General features: G+C 38.4%; 1 protein-coding gene across 9 annotated transcripts in view; it reads right to left on the bottom strand.

Moving 5' to 3' along the window:
- dbn1 (drebrin 1) overlaps positions 1-9,297 on the bottom strand; it is a 130,914-nt gene extending 121,617 nt beyond the window's left edge. For all 9 annotated transcript variants that reach the window (XM_067423387.1, XM_067423386.1, XM_067423385.1 and 6 more), the window contains exon 1: positions 9,140-9,297. In XM_067423387.1, the coding sequence (XP_067279488.1) occupies positions 9,140-9,222 (83 nt within the window). In that variant the 5' untranslated portion in view covers positions 9,223-9,297. The remainder of the gene's footprint in view (positions 1-9,139) is intronic.
- Between the last annotated feature and the right edge of the window lie 3,333 nt (positions 9,298-12,630).

The raw sequence follows: 12,630 nt of genomic DNA on the forward strand, positions 1-12,630 counted from the left end.
GTTATTAATATATGCCACTAACAAGGCGAGTAGAAGGAAAAATAAGACAGCCATGATCTGAATCAGCTGCCTTTCACAGACAGCCTTGAGTCCATGAAGAGAGAAGCCAAAGTATCATCTACCCACACAGCGCACCACTATGTCTGGAAAGTGATAACACAGCATGTCCTCTCTTCAATTATACAGCATTCAGACTGCATTTCTTTCAGTATGCATCACAACTGAACTGCTACCAAAGTACAGCTAGGCCTACATTTAAGATCCGCTTTAGATGGAAATACAGTGACATCACTGTATTTTTTATCCCATTTTAATCTGCCCACAGCTTTAGACTTACACAAAAAAATTGGTAAAAGATGATTTGAAATACGCAAACTCATTTTATGCTTCGATGCATTTTAAAATTAGTCAGATGCATATCAGTCATTTAATTAGTCAATGCATAATGCATTCTCAGTGTAGCCACAGGGGGCGCTGTAGTGTTATTAGCATAAATGTATTATTTTGCATTTAAACTAATAGAAGTTCAATTCATTTCAGTAAATTGAATCAAATATATAAAAGTTTTCTACACATTTCCCGAAATTAGTGTTTTTCCTAGTTTAATTATAAAATGAATATCGATTTAATGTTTTTAGCCTAATTTACATGCTTTTATGCAAAACAAGATACATTTTGCATTGTGATCATGGGCAAAAAACCATTGTGTGTGAAAAACCACTTTTTATGACTAATGATATTGGACCCACTCACTTTTATCGTCTCTAATTCAGCATGTCTGTTTAAAGGACAACTCAGGTGAGAAATGAACCTAGGGGTAATTAACAGATGGTTACAGAGTAGATCGTTCTCTGGGATGTGTTTTCATGAAAATCGAATGTAAGGAGTTTTATCTCTAAAATCATATTTGTTTATAGCGCTTGTCCATGGGGCCCATTGTAGACACAGGATAGTAAAATTAAATTGCTAGTTAATACCACTAACAAGGCTCAAAATAGCCTCACACTACCACGGTAGCGTAAGGAGGGTCCCTACATGCAAACCGAAGCATTGAGAACTTTGTAAGTGTACAAATAGTTTAATAAGAAGATACTTTATAAAGACAGTACATGCGTCTCGACTAATCGATCCACGAGCGCTGTTCTAAGTGAGCTGGTCGATAGGAATTAAGTTTGTGAAATGTAATAACATGGACATTTTTATTTTTATTTATTTGTTTTTTCTGTTGTGTTCAGTGTTTTCTTCCGGAAACAACGGACCATATGAGATTCCAAGTCACAGTTCATCACTTAGCAGAGCGCTCGTGGATCGATTCGTCGAGACTGTTTTCCAAGATGGCTGCTGTCTATGAAGGCGTAATGTACTGTCTTTATAAAGTATCTTCTTAATAAACTGTTTTTACAATTACAAAGTTCTCAATGCTTGGTTTGCATGTGGGGACCCTCATTATGCTGCCGTGTTAGTGTGAGGCTATTTTGAGCCTTGTTAGTGGTATTAACTAGCGATTTAATTTCACTACCCTGTGCCCCATAGACAAGCCTTATAAGCAAATATGTTTTTAGAAATAAAACTCTTTACATTCGATTTCCATGAAAATGCATCCCAGAGAACGATCTACTCTGTAACCATCTGTTAATTACCCCTAGGTTCATTTCTCACCGGAGTTGTCCTTTAACTATCCTTAACAGAGAAACACTTATTAAACAAATGTTAGATGCTTTATTTCAAGTTTTCTAATATTTTCTTCATTTTTATTGAAAACAAATGCCTTTCCGATCTGATATGTGATGGGAAAAGGGAGTAAAGCAAGTGTAGCAAAAGGCGGATTCAAACCTGATCGATTTGCGTCAAAACTTGATGAAAGGCATCTTACCCTTATATAGCCACAGTAAATAACTCAGAAATTTCTGTCTTTTTGTCTGGCCCAATCAATCATTTAGTTAACGGCGGTATATTTGTATTTAATGTAAAGGGCATCTAACGTTACTCTAGTAAAAAAAAATCTGAGCGAGCAGACCCAACCACTTTTTATTTGCTTCCGACGGCCATGATTGTGATTGTGTAATTATATAATGACATCATCACTGTTCATCTTTAATTGAACACTTTTATCTGCAGTGTAGTTATCTACTTAGTAGCTTGCAGTGTATCTAACTTTTTTCAAAAGGGTAGTTTGACTGTAGTTGAACTACTATATTTTTCCGGATTAAAAATCAAGTTTTTTACCTAAAAAGTGCTGTGCATTAAAGTATTTTAGCATAGTCCCGTACATTGTCCCGTACATTGTTTGATTCTGGTTGCAGAGTCTCTTCAGCAGGTCTGTGAGACGATATAGTCGCGGGACAAAACTGCTATTCCATTCCGATTAGAACATCAAATAGGTTCTCCCAACTAATTGATGCACCCGCTTAGAAACCTGCTGAAAGTGCCGCGTTACAGATAGTAGAATGTCTAAAGTGGACCATCAAAACAAAATGTTACCTACCATTTTTTTAGCATTTCTAATTTGCTAACAATGCAATTTTGACATGGTGCAACTTATATTGATGAATAATTTTTTTTCTCTGGAAAATACAGTACTTTTAATGTTGAGTTTCTTGCTGGGCAAGCTACAGTTTTAAGGTAGCTTCCCCAGTACCGGTTCACAGCATGATAAATTACTAAGATATAGTGACCTGATGCAGAAGGAATGCAGGCATCAGACTGTGGGAATGTGGGAAATAAACTCCCTTCAGGTGAGGTTGAGATCTGGACTTCACACCACACTTTTAGGGAAATGGTAACATTTTATAGAGTCTGTTAGACCATGTGAACTGTGAATTTCCAGTGCTCTGTGTGGTTTCACCGACGTTTCTTGGCAGCCGAATGCAAACAGAAGAGTTGTCTCTGGAGCTATCATGTGCTTTCTTTCTGCTCAGAAGACCTAAACAAAAACCAAAAAGACTTAAGCTTAGCTGAAAGAGCAGATTTCTTCTTGCTGAAGAGGCAGTGGTTTTGTTTTGGTTGTGGCAAATGTTGCTGTTTGTTACATTTGGAAAGATATAGTAGTACACCAGTTTGACATGGAAATGTCTACAAAAACATATTTTTGGAGTCGACTCTTGGAAAATCAAACCACAAAACTACAAGATGAGATATCTTTAATATCTCATATAGAGAGCAATAAGATCAAATTAAGAAATTCCCTAAAAAATATCCTGCTTTTTTCTTTCTAAGAAAAACAACCCTGGTGATCTTAGAAGAGATCTCAACTATAGGGATGCATGATATATCGGCCACCATATCGGTATCGGGCGATATGTTCCTTTTAATGTTATCATTATTAGCCAATATTAAATATATTATATTAAATATATATTAAAACCGATAAATAATTAATCATTTGATACACTTCAGATGCGCACTGTTCGCCATGATGGTTTTGAATTGCTTGAAATATGATAAGAATCACTTCAAAAAAGGAAAATACAGTTAAGTGCAACATGTAGAATGCAAGTCTGTCATAGGCTACATTAAAGTATAATAAGAACATTATGATTGTGTGCTTGAGACATGGCGTTTAGTGGTTTTTGTAATCAAGCTCTGAAAAACTATATACAAATTTTGATTTAGACTTATATAATATATAAATATATCAGTTATTGGCTTTCAAATAAAGAATTAATATAAAGAATTATCGGTATATGGCAAAATTCATAACAGTGCATCCCTAATCTCAACAAATGTTCCTAGGAGGACACTCTTTAAAAATAAAGGTTCCAAAATAAGGGTTTTCACAACTATTCCATAGAAGCCTTTCAATTAATTCCGTTCTTTAAAATAATCATTTTATCTTTGTGTGAAGAACATTTTAAAATCTAAAGAACCTTTTTCACCTATAAAGAATCTTTTGGCCAATGGAAAGGTTCCATGGGTGTAAAAGGTTCTTTATGAAACCACTGATGCTAATAAAGAACCTTTATTTTTAAGAGCGAAACACTTAAGTAGCTATAATAACAATTATGGATGGCAATAGTTTATTCATTTGAGTTATTAGTCTAGATCTGTTATAATCATAATATGTATCATGATGTATAATTATGCTTCCCACCAAATTCCAGTTGGGAATCTTTTCTTTTACATACAAGAGCTCTAGTCAAATTGCTGGAATTATATAAGCTACAATGAATGTTTGTGATATTTCAACCTGAGTAACTTGCTTAAAAAAGGCTTTGTTAAGATCTGCAAGAACTGTGTTCTTCCTGCATTTTCCTGCTGCAGTGTTACACAAGACATCCTGTGCCATGATGCCCCGCAGTGCGATTGGGTCCCCACAAATCTCCAACAGTACTGAAGATAAAGGAAACAGTGTATGCAGGTCCACTGCAATGGTTTACATAAACTATCTAGTGAAAGTAGAGAACACAAACTGTTTATCATCTACAAAAGGGTTTCCCAAAAGGGGGGTTCATGAGAGAACTGCAGAGGGTTTGTGAGTTAATAAAAATCTATATATAGTAAATATATCTAATCAACAAAACAAAGGCTGTGTTTATAGTCTGTTGTGCTGCATTTTTTCGAGTTAAAGGGTTAGATCACCCAAAAATGAAATTTATGTTATTAATGACTCCGTTCTAGCCTGACAAGCCAGACCCACATCAAGATGTTTGGTCTGGAAACTCACCATAGACAGGGCTCAATCCGAGGGGCGGGATAAACGGTTGTCTTTCAAACTCCCTCTGCACGCGATAGGATAGCGCTACAACCAACCAGAGCAACAAAGGTGAAACAGAGCTTGTTGACAGATTCAACTTTTGCTGTATCCGGTCGGCAAAACTCTGAACACATCTTCCCTTTTTAAGAATGACTTCAGTGCCGTTCTTTGTTCTTTTCTCAAAGAAAAGCTTAACTCCAAGTCTTCCAGAGTCTCGGTCAAAGCTGGTTCGAAAGACCGCCGTCGTTCGCCAGTTTCTGTGTTTACTAGAAGCATGTAAACGCAACTCGCCGTCATTATGTTAAGCCCCACCCAACGACTCTATACACGATGTGATTGACCCGACCAGAGTTTGGCGTTTACAGCTCAGAAGGGTATTGAGAGTTGCTAGACGTTTGCTGCCGCTAGGGTGCGTCTAGATTTCTAGGCTAACTCCGTTCATCTTCGGAACACAGTTTAAGATATTTTATATTTAGTATGAGAGATTCTGCCCCTCCAATGAAAATGTATGCACAGTATACTGTCCCTTTCCAGAAGGACCGGAAAGGTAATAAAAAACATCATCAAAGTAGTCCATATGTGACATCAGTTAGTTAATTAGAATCTCTTGAAGCATCGGAAATACATTTTGGTCCCAAAATAACAAAAACTACGACTTTATTCAGCATTGTCTTGTCAAGATTTGAGCGGATTCAAATCAAAAGATTCAAATAAGACAAATCACTTGCAGTTTGACACGCGATCCAAATAATGAATCAATCCGCTGACTCATAACCGTTTGAAACTTTATTTGAGATTTAATAACACACACGGAAGAGAAGACAATGCTGAATAAAGTCGTAGTTTTTGTTATTTTGGGACCAAAATGTATTTCCGATGCTTCAAGAGATTCTAACTATAACCCACAGATGTCACATATGGACTACTTTGATGATGTGTTTATTACCTTTCTGGTCCTTCTGGAAAGGGACAGTATACTATGCATACATTTTCTATGGAGAGACAGAATCTCTCATACTAAATATAAAATATCTGAAACTGTGTTCCGAGGATGAACGTAGGTCTTACGGTGTTAAACAACATTAGGGTGAGTCATTAATGATATAAATTAAATTTTTGGGTGAACTAACACTTTAAAGTGTGCAGCTTATAATACAGTGTTTTCAAAGCCACTGACAAAAAAAGACAAACTGCAATGACAATTGGAATGAGGTGGGGACCAACCAAAACCAAGAATGTAAAAATTGGAAAATTCCTTCCAGAAGTTTAAGCACTATAGGGAGCTGATATCTGACCCGTGCTGTCAAAATGAGTCAGGATGGGCTAATTTTGAGCAATAAGCCTCCAGGTGAAATATGTTCATTTTGGCTTCCGTTTAATGATCCCAATGCTCCAAATAACACTTAAACATCTCCAATTATCTTTATTTGTATGTTTTCTGAGATGTGTACCTTCATAAATCTTTCCTATGTTTTAGTAATCCTGTTGTTCTCTGCTTGCTTCTCTATGAGAATATAAAAATATTTGCTCTTTCTGACTCATTTTGCCAGCACAGGTCACATTTAAAGTGACTAGTGACCAGAAGATACTCCACTAGCTTCACTACCTTTGTCTTATACCTTCATCATCAGGTGTGAGGATCACATATCCACACTTTCTTCAGAACAGCAGCCTGAACATTCCTAGCAACAATTCTTTGATATTTGAGAGTACTCTGATATCCAACTCTATCCCAAATGGCTTGGCGTCACTTTTTCTTGACAAGCTTCAAAAGCTTTCTTTCTTAAACCCTAACGGCACCCAACACATCACAATCCTTTAAAAGAATTATGACAGCCCTCGGCTTATAAAAAACATCCTGGAACTCGCCCTCCGACTTTACACATGCACTCAGGACAATATGATTTCCATGTCCGATGCGCCTCAGTAGGTTTCAAAGCTTTATCTACTCCATTTTGAAGTCTGCCCTGAGGTACCGTTGCCATTGAATGGTGGTTAGACTTCGTAAACTGCTGCTGACCCTCAGGGCTTGGATCTCATTGTTTAAACGCAGAGTTTTAAGTTAAGGTTTCCCAGATACAAAGGCTCAATAACGTGGTGTTGGTTGCATAGTAATGACATATGGATGAATACCAGGAAGAGGAATGCGAGTTAGCTCAGAAACGCACAACTCTGTGATAATCTCAACTGGGTACAGGAAAGAGCAGAGAGTTGTGTTTGCGTCTGGTATGGTCATGTGGTTTCACGCACGTAGAACAGGAGCATTGTTTGGACCGATGTTTAAGGGTGAATATAGAGGAAGGCAGCTGTTTACAGAGGCTGAAAGTCTTTGCTCCCCTCAAGTCAATGTCGGCAACTATGGGACATCAGTTTATTCATATATAATCATATAATCAAGCAAATTACAGAGTGCTGATGCAGAAAACAAACATCTCAATGAAAATGAGACAATATGAATCTATTTGGGGGGGGAAAGAGATTGATTTGATGTCCATTTTCTTTTGCTCCGTGCTTGTCCGTGTTCATGTTTTTCTATCCTGGTGGGGATTTCAACCTGAATGCAGTCTGACGCATGGGGACTCGTGTCACTGTGAGGACCTAAATTGAGTTCCCCATGAGGAAACAAGATTATAAATCATACAGAATTAGTTTTTTAATGTACAAATGCAGAACGTTTTGTGTGATGGGTAGGTTTAGGGATAGGGTTAGAGTAAGGTTATAGAATATACAGTTTGCACAATATACCATTATGTCTATGGAGGGTCTCAACAAAGATAGTGAAGCAGTGTGTGTGGCCTGGTAAACCCTAAACATTTTCCCACAAAGATGACAGTATGCCTATTAACATACGTTTTTGTGAAATATGAGGACTCAAATGTGTATAATGGCATGGTTATATGACATAGGTATTACAAGGAGAGGATCAAATATGACATTATTGGCCATGCACCCACTTTTCAAAAGGCTTATAAATCATACAGGATGGGCTTTTTTTTTTGAGAAAGTAAAAATGCAGAATGTTTACTGTGATGGGTAGGCTTAGGGACAGTGTAGGGGGATATAAAATACGGTTTGTACGGTATAAAAACCATTACACCTATGGAATGTCCCCACATTTCACAAAAAAAAACACGTGTGAGTGAGTGTGTGTGTGTGTGTGGGGGGGGGGGGGTTTGTGACATATGAGGACACAGATGTGTATAATGACATGGTTATGACACAGGTATTACAAGGAGAGGGCAACTTATGAGGACATTGGCCATGTCCCCACTTTTCAAAATGTTTATAAATCATACAGGATGAGTTTTTTTAGAAAGTAAAAATGCAGAATGTTTCCTGTGATGGGAAGGTTTAGGGGCAAGGGCAGTGTAAGGGGTTAGAAAATATGGTTTGTACTGTATAAAAACCGATTACGCCTATGGAATGTCCCCATATGTCACAAAAACAAACATGTATGTGTGTGTGTGTGTGCGTGTGTGTGTTCGTGCTGATTATCTCAAAAAGCTCAAATATCAGCCAATCAATGGGCCCGACCAATATATTGGTTAATCACTACACAACACATATATTCCATCACACATCAAGGGTCAGAGTAATGCTTTGTACAGCGTAAAACATTTTCTAAAAAATAATCCAAACCAAACTTTATGGCTGAGGTGCTGAACAGCGCATTACTAATGATTCAACTAACAGTTTCGTTTCAACACAAAGAGATCAGATAGGCTACACTGTCCTGTACAGGGTCCACAACCACGAGGGCCATACAAAAAGCATTTAGCCTAGGCTACGCAGTACAAAAAAGCTGAAATACTATGAGGCGGCCAGCTGTAATTATAGCAGAGGTACCATTTCTGTCTGGTAGAGACAGATAGAGATGAGAGTGCACAATGAAAGGTTGACAGGTTGACAGACAGTCGTCGCCTCGCCCATCTCTGTCCTGCCATGAAGATGGTAAGGAGCTCCACTGGCCATGATATTGACTCAATAGATAGGCAATTAGGAAGGCTCCAAATATCTGGGTTTGGCATGATCATCTGGTCAAGCTTTCTAACGAATCACAAGCGCTATAGTGAAGACTCCTTTGAACTGAGCAAACAGTACAGAATCCCTTGCACAACTCTCTGGAGGTCAAAGCATGAACTGCAACCTAGTGTAAGATCCGAGTACAGCAAATAGGCAAGCTAAAGATGCCAACAAATTAAAAATGTGTACTTTTAGGGTCCAAAATGTATAAAAGTATACACTATTAAAATACAATAACCCAAAACACCATTAAACAATGAATTAAGGCATTTAAAATCGATTTATCTGACAAAAGCCCACAGGAATACCAAACAAGAGATCCAGGATCCATCCCAGCCGCATTAATCCATGCATCCCATTCTGTGCAGCCATCCGCATATAGTTGGAAAGCCACCTTTTCAAGTCAGGTTTCATTTATCTTACCAGTCGGTTGCCGACGTCTCGTTGATAACGTCCTGGTAGGCTGTTAAGAGGGCCAGTCTGTTCTTGCTGAGATTCACAGCCATGTTGCTGCCTCTGCAATCATCCAGACCAGTGTAGCAGTGATGATGGGGAGCGCGAGAGTCACTGCGGAGCGCGAGAGGAGGAGGAGGAGGGATGTTGCACGCCGAACAAAGAGACGCTGCTGCCGCTGCTGCCGTTGCTCTGCTGCGCCGCGCGGTCCTAGTGCCTCCGTGGTGCTGGCGTTCAAAGTAGCCACAATAGAGCGCTACGTTGTAAAACGAGTCTAACTGTTTGAAAGGCCATTTTAAAAAGGCATGCTTGTAGAAGAGAACAATGATCAATACGTTGTCTGTTGAATGCGTAGGCTCCAGAGACCATTAAAACAGTGAGTATAAATGTCTGTAACACTTTGGTAACTCTTTATTTTACACTATCATTGTTACATTATGTTACATGTACTTATTATAATAATTAATTATGCATAATTGCATGCAACTAACCCTCAACCAAACCCAAATCCTACCATAACCATATATTAAGTGCATGTAGTTAATTAATATTACTAGGCCTATAGCCTTCTTGAATATATAATTACATTGTAAGGACACCTTAAAATAAAGTGTAGCTATTATTAAATCCACTGACCATAGTAGGCTAATAAAAGTAAATTATGCATAATTACATGCAACTAACCCACAACCAAACACTAATCCTACCCTAACCCCATGTAGTTAATTAATATTACAGTACGTAAATACATAATTATACTGTAACAATGACACCTTAAAATAAAATTTAACCTCATTTGCATACTGCATTAAAAATGCTTTATGTTTTCAGATTTAGCTACATTTGAAAGTTGTACTTTTTAGAATATAAAAACAAGTGTTCTGAATATAATGATTAATATAGGCTACAACTTTGATATATTCACTACCATTCAAAATTATGAGGTAAGATTAAACAAATAACTTTTATTCACCAGGGATTAAATTGATCAAAAGTGACAGTAAAGATATTTAAACAAAAGAGAGGTAACAAAGGGTTTCTATTTCAAATAACTGCTGAATCATGAATCCTGAAAAAATATAGTCTATCGCATTTTCTACAACGATATTAAGAGTTGATGATAATAGCCAATAATAAGAAACGTTTCTTGAGCAGCAAATCAGGATATTAGAATGATTTCTGAAGGATCATGTGACACGTGATAATGGTGCTGAAAATTCAGCTTTGCATCACTAAATTAAATTTGAAAATATTAGTGTGTGTGTGTGTGTGTGTGTGTGTGTGTGTGTGTGTGTGTGTGTGTGTGTGTGTGTGTGTGTGTGTGTGTGTGTGTGTGTGTGTGTGTGTGTGTGTGTGTGTGTGTGTTTAATCAAATACATGCAGCCTTGGTGAGTATAAAATATTTAAGCGCTAATACAATGCATATACAGTTCAATGTAAATTATAAATATAACTGTAAAATCTTTATCAAAATATTTTAAAATATAAAAAAACAATGACAGACAGCATAAGAGCAAAGCACATCAATCATAAAGCTGTAAAGTCAAGTGTCCCTCTTATCCCGGAGGTCTCTGAGTCTGAGATAAGTCTCTTATAGGATTTTGCTATTAATATTTCCTTAAAGATACGTGACATTGGATGTGCATTGGGATGGAAGGAGCTTTTAAGTTCATCAATGTGGTCTTGATGTACAGATTTTATCTCAAAACATGTTGTGCCGCCTACCTAGATAGCATTTTGGGCTTTTGATCCTGAAACATTTCCAGATGGCTGGGTCATAGTGAACAGCAAACTCAGAAACTTTGTTTATTTACTTATTTAGTTGTGACTGAATGTGTTCAACTAGACCAAGTGGACCACACACTTTCAAATGTCAGATACAAAGTCCTGTTCTCATGGACAGCAACAAAACCAAACGTGAACGATATCTGGTGGTGGGAAAATCTCCATCCCCAAAGAGTAAACAAATGCACACTTTATCCTATAGTATCCTGTACTTAACCTCTTACAGCTCCGTGGATTCTGTCTAATCCTGTATCATGGCACAAGGCCAGAATCTGTCAGTCATAGCATGGGTCAGTGTATGTGATGTATTCAGCTACAGCACAGATTTCATCCATGATACACACACTTCCAGTATGGGTGCTGGTTTCCTGCTAAAAACAATTGCGTATCTAATCCCACGACCCAAAAACACACATTTGCTGTCACATCATAAATTGGCACACAGAGAGAGACAGAGAGAGAGAGAGAGAGAGAGAGAGAGAGAGAGAGAGAGAGAGAGAGAGAGAGAGAGAGAGAGAGAGAGAGAGAGAGAGAGAGAGAGAGAGAGAAATAAGCTATAGTGCTTAGCCCTTCACCCTCCTCACACAGCCCAGCCTTCACATTCATGGGCCCCACACACACACAAACACACAAACACACATTCACCTTCCACTGCAATTCCATCCAATCAGGATCTCTGTTTGCCCCAGAGCTTCCCCTCCCCTTGGCTGCCCACTAAATGGGTTACCATTAATTAATTCTTCTCACTCATCTGGTCCTTGGCGTCTCCGACTGCCTACAAAGGTAGCAATTATATTCAGTGGTGATGAGGATTGTTCTTAGGGAAGACATCTGTCCGGCAGAGCCTCGGCAGGCATCCAAAAGGAGGCATGTGAAGAGACCTCTGCCATTCAGGAATACAACTCTGTGGGCACAATACAAGTCTCTGATTTAACTGCTATGGTGGCTTTTAACAGCTCCAGTGATGTTTGCACCAAAGGTGATTTTTCACCCAAACACATTCCCTTCAGCACGATATTAATTATCAGTTCCAAATATACTGCACAGTAGCAATTCTGCAAAGTGGTGTTAACAGTGCGACTTTAAAAAATCCTGTTACATTTACTGTAAAAATGCCAATGCACATCAATTGTTGAAAATGTAAAAACTACTAAACTACTAATATCTACTTTTAAGTCGGCAGGAAACAAAAGATTCACTAGTCTTTTGTTCTCTATTGTGACACATCCAAAGAGTTTGCTCTTTTCCCAGTTGACCCGAAGGCCTAGACTGGAGCACCAGGTCCCTGTGTTCGCAGAGTGACCTAATCTCGAGAGTGACTTAGAATCAGCCAGACGTCGAGATAGTTCAGGATGCAAACCCTGTGTTGCTTGAGTGGCACAACGACTTGTGCGAACACGACTTTTGTGAAGATATGAGGAGACAGAGCTAACCCGAATGGGAGAACCGTGTACTGGTATGCCTGCCCCTCGAAAGTCAATCTTAGAAACGGTCTGTGTCGAGGAAGTATGGAGACATGAAAGTATCCTTCAGGTCGATTGCTGCAAACCAATTCAATGGACGAACGCATTCGAAAAGGCAACATCTTGAACGGAAGCCTGTGAGGGGATTGTTTCAAGATGCGCAGGTCCAGGATGGGCCGTAACCCACCGGTCTTCTGGGGTACAATGAAGTAG

Source organism: Pseudorasbora parva, chromosome 18, assembly GCF_024679245.1.
Source record: "Pseudorasbora parva isolate DD20220531a chromosome 18, ASM2467924v1, whole genome shotgun sequence".
Classification (NCBI taxonomy): domain Eukaryota; kingdom Metazoa; phylum Chordata; class Actinopteri; order Cypriniformes; family Gobionidae; genus Pseudorasbora; species Pseudorasbora parva.